Source organism: Nothoprocta perdicaria, unplaced genomic scaffold (assembly GCF_003342845.1).
Source record: "Nothoprocta perdicaria isolate Ctin4 unplaced genomic scaffold, notPer1 scaffold_253, whole genome shotgun sequence".
Classification (NCBI taxonomy): domain Eukaryota; kingdom Metazoa; phylum Chordata; class Aves; order Tinamiformes; family Tinamidae; genus Nothoprocta; species Nothoprocta perdicaria.
Window position 1 is genome coordinate 28,399 of NW_020455481.1, and position 18,983 is coordinate 47,381.

Below are 18,983 nucleotides of genomic sequence, written 5' to 3' on the forward strand. Positions count from 1 at the left end.
CCCACGTGTTTTTTGAGCAATGTGTGGAACTGCCCTTGCTTTAACTCTGGGATTGCACAGCTCTCCACGTGCCCCAGAACTGATGGATACAGAGCAGATCTGGGGCTTATCCACAGTGAACGAGACRGGTCCCAGGATCCTGCCACCCTCCTGGTCACAGACCCTCCTGCAGCCCTTGCACTCAGCTCAGAGYGGGTTAACTCCCAGCACCACCACACAGACCAGCGTCACCTCGCTAACATTTGTCACGTCACTTTTCCCCGTGGTTCCACTTTGGTGTTCATGGAATGGCCCCACAAGCCTGCACGTGCTGATGCCATTGCAGTGATTTTCCTCAGCCTCCCCTYGACCATATTCTGCCTCAAAGAGGGTTTCTTTCGAAGACTTTGCAGAGCAGAGTCGCCGTGTCACTTGCTCTGCTCTCCGCTGGTGACAACAGTGCCACAGGCAGTGCGGGCTGGAGCCTGCCGTGTCGTGCCGAGTTTTGCTCCATAGCCCTTGGAAGGAGCTACCCTGCCTAAGTAGCCTGCAGTGCCGAAGAGGGTATACCAAGGCACTAAAAAATTTTATTTTATTTTATTTTATTTTATTTTATTTTATTTTATTTTATTTTATTTTATTTTATTTTATTTTATTTTATTTTATTTTATTTTATTTTATTTTATTTTATTTTATTTTATTTTATTTTATTTTATTTTAATCTCTGGGGAGCTAGCTGGTAGGCAGTGGCCCCGGGGAGCTGCTGCATAGGGGATGGAAGGGATGAGCCCTGCCCAGCCTGCCCCAGTTTGCTGGATCATTGTCTCTCCCTCCAAGCCTATCGGCAGGGCCACCCCTGGGAATGGCCCCTCTCCCGTTCTAATAAAAATGTCAAAATCCATCCCTTTCCATGATTCATTTGCCGCTGAGGTGGCTGTGGTTCATCAGGCTGCTCAAGCGGCRGAGAGAGACAGTCGGCCCTGGCCGTGTTCATCACTCTTCTGCTGAAAGGATCAACCTGCGTACTGCTGAACTGGGAAGTCTGCTTGATGTGTTTGCTACGGGGGTGAAACCCTCACAGGAAGAACTTGCCCCAGTGCAACGCGGCCAAATCCTCAGGAGCGTGTAAGCACCAGCCCTCCTCCTTTCTCATGCTCAGGCTCCCCCAAAATGCCTACCCTGTTATATTTTATATGGCCAGACTCCAGTACATGTGCTGAATAGTTGCTCCTGTGTGAGTAATCATCTGAACTCCTTGGGCAATAAAACACAAGTCAACTGGAGTAAGAATCCTTGGCTCTTCCACCTCTAGAAGCATCTATTCCTGGTTGGTCCTAGGAACCGACTTACAGCCAACAGAACCAAACTAGACACATCAGTTATTTTTCTTAGTTTTTATATAAAATAGACATTTACATACATTTTTTCTTTTGCAAAGACTTCGAGCATAACTCTTTTACATGAAATCTATCCATAATTCCCACAGTGAAAAAGCAAAGACTTCGAAAATTCCATACGTCCAGCTGCTGCTAAGTGTGAATTTAATTTTGAAAGATTTCAGATCCATGGGCTGTTTTCTTGTTTCCATTTATTTTTTCCAACTGATTAAAAAAATAGGTATAGAAATAAGAACCATATGAACAACAGCCAATGCAAAAAGCTCCCACGCGATAGGAACACGCAGCATGACATCTACTCGGGCAGAGATTTCTACAGTAACATATTTGTAGAAGCCATAACTTTTACAGAGGCTACCACTGGGCCTATTTCCTAGAAAAGAATTCCCAGCAAGTCAGTACAAAAATGGCAAGGAACTTCTGCACAAGTTTTGCACAAGTTATCAAGATTATCTGACACAACTTTGCCACATTGAGACACTAGTGAATGCCAAGCACATTTTTCTTTCTTTTTTTTTTTTTTTTCTTTTTTCCTGATGGGTTGTTTGAATGTACGTGAAAGCAAAATGAGGCATTTTAGAACTGCTGCAAGAAACGGCGTATTTGGGGGGAAAAAAGACTTTAAGAGCTAAATTCTTTCAAAGATTGTACACAATTTCATGTGTGAAAACCTGGAATTGAACACTTGGTCGATTTAATGCACGTACAGTTTGAGGAGACTTAAGCACATGCCAACTGCTTCACCGAGCTGGAGGACAAGTGGGGAAAAAGATCACACAGTTAGAATTACATGAAATGTGCTAATTACTTCCATTAGAATGAAAACAAGCTTCTTTCACCAAACWGGGCTGACCGTCTTGGCCTGCCTCCCGTGAATGTTGAGCAGCTTTTGCCAAGGGCCCAGCAAAGCAAGCCAGGTCGGCAGGCTCTCCATTCTGCATTGCTTGACGGAGGTGTGAGACGTGTGCCCTCCCCATCCACATCCACCCTGCTGGAATAAGGGTCATTCCCRCTGCTGCATTCGCTTCCTGGAAGGCCAAAACAACTTGCCTGCATAATTTTGGGAAAATTTAGTGCAAACCATCTATGAGAGACATAAAATGTCCCTCCTTGCATCATTCATCCTGAGGGATGGGGAAGGAATGGGAGCAAAGAAAACAAAATACATSAGCTGAAATTGTTATTCATAAGGAGGAAGCAGCACGGTTGCTTTGTTCTCCGTTGACAGTGGAAATGCACAGTGATTACACGAGAGTCCTGTCTAACCAAGCTGGTGTCAATTCCCCACTTGCATATTGCTGAGCACCCACACGTGTGCTGAGGTTTGGCCACTGGGACACAGGAGGAGCCCCACCACCCCTCTGTACAATCAGCCATTAACCCACGGATCTGCAGTCTCTGCCAAGCGTGCACGAACACCACGCCGTTGGCASAAACCAGCGTATCCACAATGCAGTGTCTGATGAACTGTGCAATGCTAAAGGAAGACACCGTTTCCTATGATTAATAAGGATAATATCCAGTTTATMACAAGGTAAGTCACCTATTGATCTTCACAATAACAATCCCTTCTGGTGGAGGTTACCCATTTCATATTACAGTCCACTGTTCTCATCTGCCGTGAACTTTTCACCAGATTAACATCCTGAACAAACACTGCATTTCAGCATGGAAGCCAGTGAGACGGCGAGTGAGCTCAGATCTGCACAAGGGTTTAACTGCTTTGGTAGCTTGTGGCCTGAGTCATTCTCCAAATACCCTGCCAGTCTGCAGACTGCCACTCTGCATAGATATGGTCTATAAAGTGCTGTGTTCGGAACGTGGGATTCATTAATGACCCCTCCTCTCCCYGTAACTACATTAAACCCAGCTCACAGAGGTGGAGACTCCACCTTTCAGCATATAACCGCAATGCAGTTTAGCTGGGCCTAACTACAYGGACATGTTCCTGCCTAATTCCAGTGGGACATATGACAAGCCTTCCTGCTGCACAGCCTTCCTCAAAGGAACAACGGCCACCCTATATCCTCCTGCAGGTAAGAAAGCCAGGCAAAATAAATGCAATTCTTTTCCAGGAGCTTGGAGGGACACCTAAATAGCTGTATTATATATTATGCACATGTACTGGTTTTAGGAGGTCGGGATGGCTTTGGATGGACGCTAGGACAAGAAGGCGATCCCCACTGGCACTGGGTGTCTTAGGAAAGACAAACGCAACTTTATGTCAAWACTGAAAGCAAAAAAACCCGAGTTACCTCCCTCCCACAGCACTGCTATAAAAAATACATCTTCTTCTATATTTGAAAAAATACTTTCCATTGGCCACAACCTAAAGCCATACCGGTGCATGGCTRGAAGAACACACAGTCCTTACTGACTTGGTGTGAGCGTGACGCCCCTTCTGCTGCCACCGTCACGGAGGGACCCTGGCGGGGAACCCGCGGTGCCCAAGTCGGGACCAGCAAAACCGGTCCCTGCGGTTCAGCAGAGCCGGGCACCTGCACCGTGAGCCACCTCACGYGGTGCCCACCAGGGAAACGACAGCTCCCGCAGGCCCACGGGTGGTAGCGGGGCAGCTCAGTCCTAACCCCAGCTCTCCCTACCAGGACCACACTGTGGGCTGCTTCTCTGCTGCAACCAGGCAAAGCCAAGCTCAAGTATAACCAACTTATGGTGGCTTCCTTCTTCGAGAGGAACAAGCTGGGGACCTACCCAGCTGCCCACGCCACAGGGCACTATCCCACCAACCCTTCATGTTTCTTTGTGCAAGCCCAGTAGGAGCCAGGAAAAGTGCTGTTCTTGCAGTGACAGGCTGGTCCACTACACTTTAGAGCTTCAGAAATACCATCTGAGCACATTATCCAAGCCTGCCTCGGTGGTGCTGCGTTCTCTAGCTTCGGACAATACGAGGCACTGCCCAACCACGTAGTCACCCGTCAAGGACACTGGCTAGTTCTTATAAAACAGAGAAAATATATTAATTATTTGTTTATAAGTTAAATAAATAAACTCAAAAATAAAATCCTCAGTTCCGGAGAGAATTCATTTCCCCACTTCAGTATTTAAAAATATAGATTTATGACTGATCAGCTATAGCTCATTTTCTGCATCTCTTGGGGGAGGAGGTGAGAACACTTTGACAACACGTTTTATCAGAGTTATCACCATGATAAATGGGCTTTCTCCCTGCACACCCATAAAGAATCCTCTTTAGTACCTTTCCCACCTACCAAATCATCCCTAATCTCTTTGTGGCTTTACTTTACCTCCTATGTTGATCAGGTTAGTTGGGCTCTTTTTTGGTTTGTTCATTCATTTTTTACTGGGGACTGGACAGGAGGACAATTCTAGAGGTTCCCACTGCTTTTCCATGTTTCTARTTTTCAGAGTAATAATTACTTGGCCTGGAGAGAGAGGGCAAAGGGTAAAGCCATATGATATTTGACAGTGCTGATATCATGAACCTGAATTACTACAAAATTACTATCTTATGAGTAAAACATTCAGCTGCAGTTTCCCCTCATAGAATCGTTTGTTCTAGCTGCAGAATCATCCTTCTAAGGTGATACTCAGACATTTCTTTCCCTTTCTTTAGGATCACTTTCAAGTCACAGGCTGCAAAAGTGGCCACCATTTCCTCAACATCAACCCTCTGAAACCCTTTTATATGACCACTATGTCTATCTTCCTGGCTCAGAAGGACCTGGCAGCACTTGCAATGAAGACCATCAATGGTACTTTATGAGGCCTAGGTGAGTCTGTGTGGAGTAACAAGAGGTGCTACTTCAGCCTCAGGGCAGTGGATGAGTGTTTTGTCTCCGCAGCTTCTMCAGCAATAACTAAGATATTGAAGGTGCATGTTCCACCCATATTACTTGTGTGACTAAGAYGGGTTCAACCTAAACATGAATCTTGACTCCAAGGAGGTTTTCATTGGTTCTCCAGCATGTTCCACATGAGCTGAGTGTCTCCTGTAACTTTGGTCAAACAAGCATGCAGCCAGAATTTGCSTTCCATAATTCTGCATCATATCTAAGTTCCTTCAGTGTCACTTTCAGGCTTTTCCAAGGATCGTAAGTTTCTTCCCACTGTTGACTGAATGCTATGTCTGATCTTTCTCTTGGACCTCCTGTAACCTCTTCTCTAATCGATCCAGTTTGGCCAGATTCTCCTTCAGCAATTTGCTGTTTGGAACCAGCTGTAAAGCTTTTTCATAGTAGTTACGGGCAGTGACGTAGTTCCCCTAGAAAGAAGAAAAGAAATGACAGATCTCATTCACATGCCCACACATAGAAAGGGTCACTGCTTGGAAATGGTGAACACAGTTACACAAAGGAAAACAAACTTTTAAAACTTGAAATTATTTGCAACACTTCTTTATGAGATGGATCACCTTAGTGTTAGCTAAATCAGATCAAACACCCATGGCAAAAAAAGTAGTTAGTTTTATTCATGGATAGGATAGCTTAGGGACATCACACACTGTGACTGAAGACCCAAATTATAATGCTAGGTTAAAGAAGTCAAACAAAAAAAAAAAAAAAAAAAAGGGATAATCATGAATTTCCATAATGTCATGTCAGTATTCTGCATCAGACAGACATCTTCATTTAGTGAGCTAGGTAGAGAGGAATCTTAAAATTTCACTCATGAGGACATTTCTCTAAGGCAGGTCAACAATTCAAGCCAGAAGACTTTTAAAGTGGACAGGCTGMTTGTCCTCTTTAAAATGTGGATTTAAATTACAGATTATACATTCCCAAGCAACCTAGTAGGGAAATTCTAACTAGGGCTGAAATAGGTTTTCTTCCTCTTYGGACAAATCAGACCAAATAAGTCCAAAGACTTGGACAAATATGTTATGGTCTCTTACTGTCCACAAATATGTAGCTCTTGGCAGTCTAAGGCAAGTTTARCTTTCTGTCCTTGCAGTTGACAGCTTAAGAAAAAGCAAAATTTTCAAACCTTGATATGTTCAATGCCTCCCATGTTCATCCAGGCTTGTGCTTGGTCTGAGTTGAACTCCACAGCTTGTTTATAGCTCTGAAAAAACATTATTWTTTTTTTTTAGGTTAGAAGTCTGAATCTTTGGTCAAAAACAGTTAAAAGAGGAGATCTCTGCAGCCATTTAAAATACARTTTCAATTCTTTATACATGTTGAAATTCAGTCTTTTTCAGTAGAGATGACCCATTGTACCTTTTCCCTACTGAGTTCATCTCAGTAGCTTTGCCATGCCCACTGCATCATTTGAGGAACTACATCACATTTGCAAGCCTCTGGGCACGCCGGGGTGTTCTGCACGTCAAGGACATTCCCACTAACAAGTGCCTGCATCCTGCAAGCAGTGGGTGGGTTGGGATGCTCCTTATTTACAAGGCTTTAATTTGGAGCCAGCTGCAGATCTGTTGTACAGCCACCACAATGGATGTTCCACAAGAATCTGAGGGCTGTGCAATTCCTCCCCATTGCTTCTGTCTATATAGGAGAAGAAGCAACAAGAACCTCCTGGACTCCGTCAAATAGCACCATTTCTATGCTATCCCAACAGAAGAGGATTCAAGCCAGTATTAGACATGTCTATGGAGYCACACGGAGTCGGTCATGGTTAGCAAGAAGGGATGAGGATGGATGGATGGACCAAGACTTCAGTCAGTATGACATGGCGTGGGCTTCTCCATGGTCTCACCTTGACTCTGTAGCTAACTTTTCAAGACAGGGTGTTGTATTTCCATATATTGGTGAGAAAGGCAACTATATATTTCCATATATTGGTAAGAAAGGCAACTTGTAACTAACTATGGCAAAGCCATCACTGCTCCATGGCTTTAGCTGTACCTTTCGTGAACTGATAAGCTCCTGAAGTCAATACTCATGGCACATGCAGCACAGAGAAYTAGCTGCAAATAGTTAACTCCGTTCTTTAACCTGTAAATCCATTGCACTTAGAGCACTCATACCTCAAAAGCCTTGTCAAGAAGATTCTGTTCTCTTAGCTGGTTTCCTTTAGTGAAGAAGAGCTCTGATATGACTTTTGGATCCTTTGGTTTTAGCTGAAGAGCTTTATCTATAATTTCAAGTGCCTGTGAAAAAGCAAAAGGATTTGTATTACTGTATACTACCCCTTTCTCCTTCTCATGCTCAACGAGTATCTCCCAGTACAGAAGCCCAAGTAACCACAAGTCATCTCTCCATTCTCTCATTTGCTCTGCACTATTATCACACTTGGAAATGAGAGTTTTAGATGCTTTTGGCTGAGGTGCTGTGGGGCTGACAGCAGTAAGAGCAGTAAAAGCTCACAACCTTTGAAAATCACACTTCCTARCTTTAGTCTCATTATCCCGATAAACAAAAGGAGTTAGTAAAAAACGAAGCCCACTKCATGTGTGCTAAGGCACTCACAAATGAGTCTCTGGAGAGGCAGAGTGGAAAATTCAGCTTGAGCTCTGCATGTGAGCCCTTGGGACAGCAACACAGCGAGCTCTGTACCTTAGCATAGTGCTCCTGCTTGCTGTAGATTGCTGACAGAAGGCGGTAGCACTCCAAACACTCTGCATCTTCATGGAGTATGTGGTTCGTCATCTTTTCAGCTTCCTTTGTCCGTCCCATCATTGCTAAAACCTGGGCCTAGAGAGCCACATSATGAAAAGTTATAATTTTTAAAGACTCAGGCCCCTTGAATACACCATGTTGTACCCAGGGAGCAGCCCTGGCCTCCTGCTTTGTGGAAAGGCAGGGGGATAGCAGTTCTGAGACAACTGCTCACCAAGGAAACACAGAAAGCCCAGCTGTAACCCTTCCTAGTGAGCAAGGCAGGTCAGATTTGATTCGTGACAGGTCTCGCTCAGCTGGAAATGTGCTGGCTGAGACATAGGATCTGAGCTCAGGAGGGTGTGAGGAGGAAACAGAAAGAGACGTTTGGCCCGTACGGATACATGCTCTGTCTGGTGTCTGCAGAGCTTCAGCCTGGGGTAATTTTCCTGCTACCATTGGCCATCCATTGGACATCACCCTTTTCCATAGCACTAGTATCCCATGGCCCTGCCCCAGCCACGCCAGTCCTGCACTCACCAGCGCCAGCCGAATCTCCTTGTTTGAAGGCTGCAGTGACACGGCTTCCCTATAAACCTGCAAAGCTTCCTCATACCTCCCAGTGTTGTAGTACAGAGCCCCAAGCGGGGACAGGATTTCAGCTTTCCGGGATACCTTCAATGCCCTGAATATTGGTGAAAAAGAAAAGAGTTATTTCCAGGTCATTTGGGGATCAAAACGAAAGAGTAGAGGGCATTCCCATTAAACAGCCAACTAAGCAAACCTGATTCCAAATGGATGGAGACAGGGAGAAAAAAAACACCAAGGCCACATTGGCAGACCGAAATATCACCGAACTTTCTAATGAAGCCTTTGAACAAGGACAAGCCCATACGTGGGGGGCAAGGGAAYCACGAGTCCCGCAGCTCAAGCTCTTACCTTTTGTACCAGGTTTCAGCCTCTCTGTTCTGCCCCARGGAGCGGTAAAGCCTGCCCAGGTTCACCATGGCCACGTGGTGGTTTGGGCTCTGGCGGATGGCGTGTCTGTAGTGGGACACGGCCCTCTCTGGAGCGCCTGGACACGAGAAGAGCTGTTAAGCTGGTGCCTCAATAAAATCATCTCACAGCTCCAGCAGGCAGTGGTGCTTTGGTTTCTTTCAGCTCCTGCTCTATGCTGGGAAGTGAGTGACAGAAACCAGCTAATTCCCACTTTGCTGCAATAAATCCAGGGCAGCCTAGGATGCCTACTTGGGAGCCTACAGGCAACGTCTCCATGTTTCAGAGGAGCCATTGGGTGGCACTGCTCCACTGCAAGAAAACATGGCCCTGTGCAAGGTTCTACAGCCCATGAKATCACGGAACCCACAACGAAATGCAGCCCTGCCAAAGACCTCGGAAGCCTGTGATAACAGTGCCTTGCATTTTTAGGAAATGCCAGCGTCCATTCTGAATTGAAGGAAGGTGCCAACACCTATGCCAGAGGCCTGAAGTTCTACTTATAAAAGTGCATTTTTATTTAYCTAAATAATAACGTCCTCCTGAAGGACATTACAGAGCTTTCCTTAGGCACAGCCTACAAAATACCTTAATAGGGCACCGTTTAAAGTCCCGACATTTCAGCATTTTTTTAGCCACAATGTTGATTTAACTAGTTTGCATACTTTAGGCCAGATATTTCTGTTGAAAACTGACACTCACAGAGCTTTGTCCACCAGCAAAACCTTAGAGTATTGGCATTTTTAAAGTCAAATCAAATTTAGTGTATTTAATTGCATTCTTTAGCTGGAAAAAAAGAACTTGAAAATGCTCGGTACTTGCTGGCACACCRAACATATGTTGCTGAATTTCTATTTCTGCAGCATTTCAGATTTCGTTTGATTTTTTTCTTGAGATTACCTACACAACATAAAAGCAGCATTAACACGTACTCAGGCTTCCCTTTAAAGGAGAGCAGAGATGTCTGTAAGAAAACTCAGAAGCATTTAGGATTTGAAAGGCCAACAACATATCTTTCAAGGTGGGACTTTTTAAAACAACCTCGCTCTGCTCCTGCTGCTGAGCAGACAGATGTTTTTGAAAACTGGATCTACAAAACATGCTGGGAAGCAGCTGGGCATGCACCTATGTCCTTAAAATCAGCCAGTGCCTCTGCTGTTAAACACATGGGGGCAACACAGGTCATTAAGGAAGGCACAAGAAGCATCTATTTGTACGTACAGTTATGTGGTAAAAATAATTTAAAAAGTAGTTTTTACTTTGGCAGAAGACACAAGTGCAAAAATAAAGTGGAGTGCACTACAGGAGAATAAATAAATTTGATTGGAATACAGCAGTTTAGCTGGGTTGGGAAGCAGAAAGCAGCAGTGTCCGAGTGGAATTACTGACCTKTTATTAATAAATTTGAATTTTGGCCCAACAAAAACTTAGAATCTTCATTTGTCATTAACACCATGTTTCCTTTTTTAAATTATTATCACAATTACCATCATTTTGGCTTCTTCTTTATTTCCCATTCACAGCACAGAAGAATGATGGTTGAGCATCAGCTCGGAGGCAGGACCACCACCCAAGGAAGGATGGCCCCTGCTCTTTGGCTCTGCCCCTCCTTCCCGAGCATCACCAGAGCCTGGYACTGTGTGGCAGGGGCAGACGTGGTGGCAACAGCATTGGCCCTCACCTCTGTTCTGGAGGGATGTGGGCAAAGGAGTAGTTGGTTTCTACTAATAGTTTCTCCATTCAAACTTGGACTTGCTTATAAAGTTGTCGTTAACAGTGGCACTTACGGGGTGTTTTAATTTTTCTTTTTTATTATTATTATTATGTGAATGCCAAGAAGTCCTTGGAAGCTGGATGGGAATCAGTAGCCCAGCAGAGAAAGGCTTTGTATTTCATTAGGGAGCCCCTGAGAAATCAATTCACCCCACAGGATCTTAGGCTTTGTTTTCACGGACGATTCTGGTTTAAAGGCCGTGTTTGTTTTCCAGCAGYGGCACGCAGCCCTTGCAGTCAAAGAGCTGCTTTGTCCCCAAGYAGAGCAGCAAGTGCCCGGAGACCATAATGACCCGTTTGTGGGTCTGGGATTTCGTTTGATGTGGCCACGCTCTCCTGGAGAAACGGCAGTGTTGTCGGGATGCCGTCTGGCTCAAATCAAAGGCAGCAACTGCCTGTGCTAATACGGTGAGAAACGTGGTAGGAAGGGGAGAGGCTGAATGCTGCTGTCATCCAGCAACTKCTCTGACTGCAAATTTCAGCACCCTATGCCACCTCAGCAGAGCGCGGGTGTTTATTTCCAGGCTACAGTGGCAGCATATCCACAGCTCTGGAATTTTTTGACAATCTCCTAAGAACGTAGTGCTAAACAAAACAAACCAAAGCCAGCAAGTGGGGGAGAGAAAAGTCCTTGCTCCACCCTCACCTACCAGTATCAACCAGGAAAACGCCGTAGTTGTTGTGCAGGTCGGAGCTCTCCGGGCAGTTCTCTATGCCGGCCTTATAAACCTCCTCAGCTTCTTCAAGGCGTTCCTTAAAACAGCAGGAGATGTCTTAGCTGTGGCAGAAACAGGGCCAGCACCAGCTGCACCAGCTGCACGTCCGTGCATGTGGAAATGCCCCTTGCCATCCTGCTCACAGGGGCCACCGCCCTCGCGGGGAGCAGCCATGGCCTCGAGGAGGCCCCAATCTCACCCTCTGTCTGGATGCGATTAGAAGATCAGAACCTGCTATCTGGTGCCCCACAGCAGTCCTCACCATTTTTATGCACCTGCAAAGCAGTAAGAACAGCTGGAAAAAGGCTGCTTTTCAAGAGCTTCAGTGGCTTGTGTCCACAAGGACAAACGGGGAGCAAAAGCCCGGGGACAGCTGGGGGATAGGGAGAGCTAGTGCAGGGAATGAGGGGGAAGGAGGTAGAGGATTAGCGGCAAAGAGGGAGCGGGGCAAATCAGGCAGATCCAGATTAAAAGCAGGTTTTGTCACCATGTGGGATGCAGCTCACTGGGACTGACTGGATGTCAKTGGCCTGGTTTTCAGATGTGCTGAATCTTTGCACGTTGCATGGATTTCCATGAGGTTTGAAGGTGCTGAGAGCCTCTGGAGAATCCCCATGGCTTCCCAAAGCCCTGGGCAACACAAGTCCATGGGCTCTGCTGATGGGCTTGGGATAGCCAGAGAAACCTCATGGCTGGGAGATGAATCCACAGGGAAAGGAAAGAGATGTCCATGAACGCGCTGCCCCACCAATGCTGCCAGTGAGTGGCTGTGCCTTGCACCCAGACCTGCCAAGGAGCTGGGCTTCGTGCCACAACACCCTTTACAAAGACCCCACACACCAGGTGAGACGAAGACAACTTCCAGCAGCCAGGGCAGGCCCTGAAAACCACTTTTCTCAGGCAACTCTGTTAATTCTCTGTGGGAAACCAACCTGATTTTGCTGTTTATCGCAGCTCTGAATTCTCCTTGTCTCAAAACCTGCAAATTTCTGAGCATACTGGACTCGCTCTGGATTTAAGAGGTGCACCTGAGAGCAGCATGTTGTTTGTAGCTGTTTAAATGCATGGGTTCCTTTCTCACATCCCACTTCAGAACCGCTGGAATTAATAGTATTTGAAGACTACGACTTGATGAAAGCAAATGGTTTGACACAGCTAAATGCTTTCACATTCATATGATAAAGGTCAGTCAGCAGAAAAGATAGCGTGTGATARAACACAGAAACACATTTTTAAGCAGCACTTAGATTTGGACATTTTGGATAAATTTATATGGATTTAACATCATTAGTCTGTGGGGTCAGGAAAAAAGTAGTAATCATCCGAACTGACTAAGATGATGAGCAGCTCTCAGAAAATATCTGTGTCAGAAAGACACTAACAGAGTATTTTCAGAGACCTCCCTATTGATTTCTTTTCCTCTAAGTTTAGTTTTCAGCTGCAGTGCGTGGCTTTGCATGCCTGCATGCGAGTTGCCTGCATTTAATTTGCTGGTCTTAAATCCTATCTTCAAAACAAGGAAGCGCTCAACTGGATTAGCAATATCCCAAGTAAAAGCATTCACGCTCACTGCCACATAGCATTAGGTGTGCTTTTATCACTGTCACACTGCACATGCCATTTGTAAAACGCTTTTTTAGTGTTGGCATCTAACATCCTGACCTTGCATGCAGCAGCCTGAAAGCACAGACGGGAATGATTTCTCTAACCAAGTGTTTCCATTGCATTCGGTCAGAAATTAAGAAGGATGTGCCAGAGGTTTCTCCCTCGCAGCCTACCCTCTCCTTAGGAGAAATGCAGTAAGATAACCAAGGCTTGCTTCTCATTAACACTTAATAATGTCACTTCCGGACCTTCATGAAACATTTATCAAGCTCACAAAACTCAGAAGRCTGCCTTAAAAATGTATGAGATTTTTATGATTTAAAGAAAAAATTATGCATCTGAAGCTCCCTCAGCTGAACTCCGAGTTTTTTTAAGTCTGCTTTTTATATGGCTGTTTTTCAGTGTGGGTAAGTCTGAGTCACATCTGCAGGGTCTCCTCTGAAGCTAGGATTCTTTTTCTTTGGGTATGCTGACATTCTTACCAAAAAAAAATGTGTATATATATATATATATACACACACACACACACACGTATGTATATGTATATATACACACACACACATATATATATATGTATATATGTGTATATATATATATTCCCATATACATCATATACAATAAACATATATCCATGTGTGCATATACATATATACACACATACATACAAATATATATACAAATATATACATATATATACACACACCCTTGACTCCAGATGAGAGACCTTGAAAATGCCATCAAGTAGCTTGAGGTGGCTAGTGAAACTTCAAGGCGGGCAAGAAGATATTCTCAAGAAAGCCAGAGCAAGGCCAAGGGAAGCAAGTGTTGTTACAGGAGCATGAAACTAGCAAAGAAAGACGTTTGATTTCCGATATAGGCAGCACCAAGATGGCAARAGCCTGTCACGGAACCCAAGCACACACCATGACCGAGTTATGAGAGCACGGAGAAAAAGCAGTGAGGAGGACAAGGCCTTACAACAGGCAAACTGCTCCATGCAGSGTGCTGGCCTTTTCCCCAAATCTGTTCTGGTTTCAGAATCAACTACCAAGGGGAGAACAGGGCAGTTACACGGAGTTACAAGCTAATTCCCCCGCAGCATGAGGCATTCCTCCTAACAGCATTTTTCCCARCTACAGAAGAAAAGGAACCACACACTGGCGTGCAGATACAGAGCCTTTACACTACAGGGGAGTGCAGTGCAGGACCAGCAAGGCAAGCAGGACCCTACTTCACTGCGTCTCCTCCAGCTGYTTCCTCCCTCCCCAGCCCTAGCCCCACACTGGGGGAACAGAAGTTGGTCACATTCATGGTCACTTCATGGGAGCTACTTGGGCAGCTTCCAGTCCCTTCTCTCTCCCACCCACGGGCCAAGGAACTAGTAGTCTGCTCGGGGCTACAAGCAGAAGGAAAATCAGCTTTGTAAACCAAAGAGCAGGATCCCTGGGATCTGCTAGGGCTGAACACAGGGCACTGCTACAGGCCTGCAGGAATCACTSACTTCTGAGGAAACTCTATGGACTGTAACTTTTCTTCCCCTTCCACTTATTCAAAGCCTCAAGGGGATGAACACACTACACCTAAGTGTAGGTGAATTATTGCTGGGCTAACTCACAACATTTGCTTTGGGCAGCTGGCCTTGGGACTCTATTATGTTTTTATTGCTCTGTTGACCTTATGACTGATGGCTTTAATTAATTACTTCAATTAGTATTAAAACCATGTATTACTGCAGAGAGCTCATTTCCTATACTTGCAGGGGACTTCATTAAATGGTTGATTCAAATCACAGATCCCATTGAACGAGGCTCTTCTTTCAATTCATCTAYTGTATTTCTAGATTTCTGCAGCTGTACATCTGATAATACTGGAAAGTCACTTAAAAGACAACAGCACAACATAGCTCCTGTCAGTAACCCATATTTATCAAAGGTGGATTTTGTGGAGTGCCTCTGTCATTAAAGAAGCCAGAATAAGCCAGAGCAAGACCTTTGCTTATAATCTGGCCAACGTTCAAGCAACTCCCTTTTGGGAGAGGTTTTGGCTAATTCTGCTAACCCGACTGTGGGTTAGTGGAAGGTGATATTCCCTGAGCCCCAGATGGGAGGATTAGCAAGACCAAAGAGTGACGGTCTCCAAATATGCACCCAGATTTCACAGCTCCTCTTGAACCCTAACATTTTGTGTCTCCATTTCCCTGTTCTTCAGTGGGAACAGCACTAGTTCACCTCACAAGGGACCTGCAGAAATAAATTACATAATGTATAGACGGTACTAAGGGACCAGAATAATAAGCAGGGGGAAAAAGCCCAAGAAGAAATGAGTAATCCTGCCTCCAGAGCACAGTCTGGCCGGTGAGCAGCAAATAAGGCCTAGGGCCACATATTGAACAATGAGATTAAATAAAATATTGAACAGTTGCTCATTAGGAGCCACATACAGCAAGCAAATGTTCCCACTCTCAATAAGCGATCATCTACCTGAGTAATTAAGAGCTGTATCCTAACGCACATATGCAAAGGGCTCAGCTCAGGCTGCAGAGCCAACCTTAGTTCAGGTATTTCCTAACCTTGGAGTATATTATTTTTAATTTTTTCATGATATTTATGTGTGCAATGGGAAGGAGGACCCACATATTCTGCTGTCAAACACTTCAAGTACACCATAATAAAGGATCAAGCCTTTGCTGAAGACGTGCGGAGCTGCAAAAAGGTTGTTTACTCACAATTTTAACAGCATTTCAAAGCCACACTAAGGTGGGTGTTAATTACTCAGTGAGTTGCCTCCTGTAGTGAAAAAGCCAGCTCTAAAGCAGCTCAGAAAGTCTTCCTAGGCCGCACTCAGTGTCTGTGTGCAAGCCCTGGGCGCTCCTAAGGCCGAGAACGGCGCTTGGAGCGTCCATGATCATGGATCATGGTCAAGGAGCATGAGCTTGGGATCATTCCCRTTACCTTCTCGGCCAGCAGGGAAGCCAGGCTCGAGTAAGCGTCGGCGAACTCCGGGCCGTATTTGATGGAGTCCCTTAGCAGGATTATGGCCTCCTCCTTCTTGCCCTGGGACCTGCGTGCCAAAAAATACGGGAAATAATTAAATAATAAAAGAAGGGAGAAAGAAAAGCTCTTTTAATAGACTGTCACCCACTGACGAACTACTTTAAAGAATGTAAAATGTCCTGTCTTGTCCTTTTCAGCAAAGACTAAATTATTAACTCGTATCTTCTCTCCATGATCCRAGTAATCAGCATCTCCTGAGCCCAGGCACTTCCCTTGGCCTTTCTTTGAGCATATGGCTCTGCAGACAGCGGCTGCAGGCCCTCACTGCATGCTGGATTTTACATGCTGGCCCATGCACTCTCCACACACGAGTTTTGAGAGTCCCTAGAGCAGCACATGGGCGCCCTGCAGTGCCTCCCCATTTCTCGTCTGGATGGCAGCCACGAGAGGAGGAGAAGGGAGCTGCCCAGGCTGGGCTGCTGGTGGCTGTCACATTGGCCATGATCCCAGCAAAGGCAAAACACCCCCCAAAATGGTGTATTTCCCAAAACCACACACTGAAGAGCAAGAATTCTGCCTCGTCCATCCAGTCAGGAGTCTAGGACATATGAAGGACAAGCCAGCAAAAGGGTCTCCAAGTATAAAGTATTTTCTGAAAACATGGCAGAGCATGTTGCTGGAGAAGAAGTCCTGTTATATATCAAGACTTATGTCTTAGTAAAATTACTACTTTAAAATTAAAATTATTGGTAGATTCAATCTGCCTGGGATCTCTGCCTGGAAYGCCAAACATCTCCGTCTTTAGTCTGTGCTTCAGATCTTGGTGATTATGAACAGAGATATATGAGGGATGACTACAACAATGATCTACAGTTCTCCCCAAATTACTCAGGTGGGTTTTTTTTTTTTTTGCCTTGGGAAAAGGTTTCCCAAGCAAACATCTAAGAATGATTATTGGAGCTACAATTTCCCCAGTACTGCTCTGTATTTCTTTCCTTGGAAAAAGTAGCTACATGGACAAAAATCTGAGGATGCTTATTTTGACAGGAACAACATTTTCCTCATGCTGGGTATACAAAAAAAAAAAAAAGAAAAATGAATAGCAGAGCTTGCAAAAGGCAACAAGGGACTCCGGCACACAGAAAATATGGGAACACCTTGCTGCTTTGGCCTTGGATTTCATCCGAACAACAGGCTCAGGTAACCAGATCTTGTTTATAAGGCGCAAATTTCGGCTGATAATATATGTGGCTTTGCAGATTTTTTCCTTTTCTAGTTATATAACTGGAAGGATATTTTGCCTGTGCATTAAGCTAAGTAAAACCAGTTGTGCTAGTCTTTTCCCTCGTCACTGCTGCTCAGTCTAAATTACACATGTGAAGCAAAAACAAATAAAGAACCACTTTTCCTCCACGCTAATTAAAGACCAGCTAGCTTGTCAATTTATAAAACTTTTGGATCCTTTGGCTGGAGTTTCATGACACATTTTTACAAATCAAAACCAGATGGCTGCTTTAAAAAGGCACTGATGTTTGGCAAAAATGTAGGAAATGCCAGCTACAAAAATAAAAGGATTAAGGGATCCACTCAGCAGCACTAAAAGTTCCCATTAACCGCAAGTATGCGCTCTGAACACAGGGCAACCCTCTTAATTGCTCTTTTCTTTTCTAAATGGCTTTTTTGTTTGTTTGTTTGATACAAGAACAACGTTTGTCTCCTGAAAGTAGGGGTAGAGAGCGAAAGATTATGGCATCTTTTTTTTTTTTATGTGACAGACTGGATTATATTAAAAGAAGCAGACCCAACATTTTCTAAGAGGGCTCAAGCCTGCAAGATACCGAGCACTCTGGCCAAGCACTTAAACACATACTTAAATTTTATGCATGCAAGTTGAAAATTAATTACTGGTTGAAGTGCTTTCTTGGAGCAAGGCCAGCATACTCAGCACTTTGCAGGATCGAGGCCACGGCCCGTATAAATCTGATGTAATCTGGGAGAACACAGAGCGCCGGGAGAACAGTCCGACACACCGATTTACCCTGAGTAAATCACCAGGCAAAGCTGGGTGATACCTTCACTATGAGAGAGGAACAAATGTACCTGAGAGGAGTCTACAATCACTTAATCCGTATTTTTCCCCRAATCACTTTGCCTTACCATGTCCTCTCCTGATTGCCTCTGCCACTCGTGTCCCCAGCCTTCCTCTCAGCTAGTATGTGCAAGCAGGGTGTAGGGAATGGCGCTTCCCACCTGGAGCATCTCTTCCTTAGTTTTGCAAGGGACCCACAGGCAGAGAGCCATCAACTAGAGGACTGGTGAGACACAGGGGTTGTGCAGGGGCTGACACACTGAAAGGGCAGCCTGGAAAGTYGTGCTCTTGGGCACTTTTTACCTCTCAAGATGATTTGCCTTACTTGGTCAAGTTAGTCCTCACCGCAGGTAAGCCAGGAACACAACTCAGCAGAGGCTCCACAACTGTTCTCATCATCTGTTACTGGTTTCCTATCATGCAACTACACCTATCTGGAAGTAAAGCTGCTTGGCTTCTGTTAAAAACAATTATATAATTCATATTATTTAATTCCTTTGGCATTTATTTACCCTATGTGGATGACACCAAAGTGGCTGGAGAAGCAATTTGCTGAAGGGCAGGGCTGCTATTCRGAAGGACCAGCACAGCCTGGAGAAATGGACTCAAAGGAAAATCATGAAGTTCTACAAAAGCAAGTGCAGGTCCTAGGCCTGGGGTGGGATAAACACCTGGAATAGGCCTGGGGCTGGCTAGAAAGCAGCCTGCTGGCCGAGGGAGGTGATGTCCCCTCTACTCGACACTTGGGAGACTGCAGCTGGAGAAGTGTCCCACACTGGGCTGCCTGTTCCAGGAAAGACAGGGACATACTGGAGGAAGAGCAGTGCAGGAACACCAAGATGGCCCACCACCAAGGCAGTGCTTCCCGTGACTGGTCAAGCTTGCTGAACTTGAATGAGAACATG

General features: G+C 45.1%; 1 protein-coding gene across 1 annotated transcript in view; it reads right to left on the reverse strand.

Annotated features, from left to right (window-relative positions):
- Nucleotides 1-1,629: 1,629 nt before the first annotated feature.
- TMTC1 (transmembrane and tetratricopeptide repeat containing 1) overlaps nt 1,630-18,983 on the reverse strand; it is a 135,526-nt gene continuing 118,172 nt past the window's right edge. Inside the window, exons 13-20 of the mRNA XM_026040335.1 lie at nt 15,948-16,056; nt 11,326-11,428; nt 8,846-8,981; nt 8,447-8,591; nt 7,865-8,002; nt 7,336-7,458; nt 6,342-6,419; nt 1,630-5,619 (exon numbers count right to left, since the gene is read on the reverse strand). Of these exons, the coding sequence (XP_025896120.1) occupies nt 5,479-5,619; nt 6,342-6,419; nt 7,336-7,458; nt 7,865-8,002; nt 8,447-8,591; nt 8,846-8,981; nt 11,326-11,428; nt 15,948-16,056 (973 nt within the window). The 3' untranslated portion in view covers nt 1,630-5,478. The remainder of the gene's footprint in view (nt 5,620-6,341; nt 6,420-7,335; nt 7,459-7,864; nt 8,003-8,446; nt 8,592-8,845; nt 8,982-11,325; nt 11,429-15,947; nt 16,057-18,983) is intronic.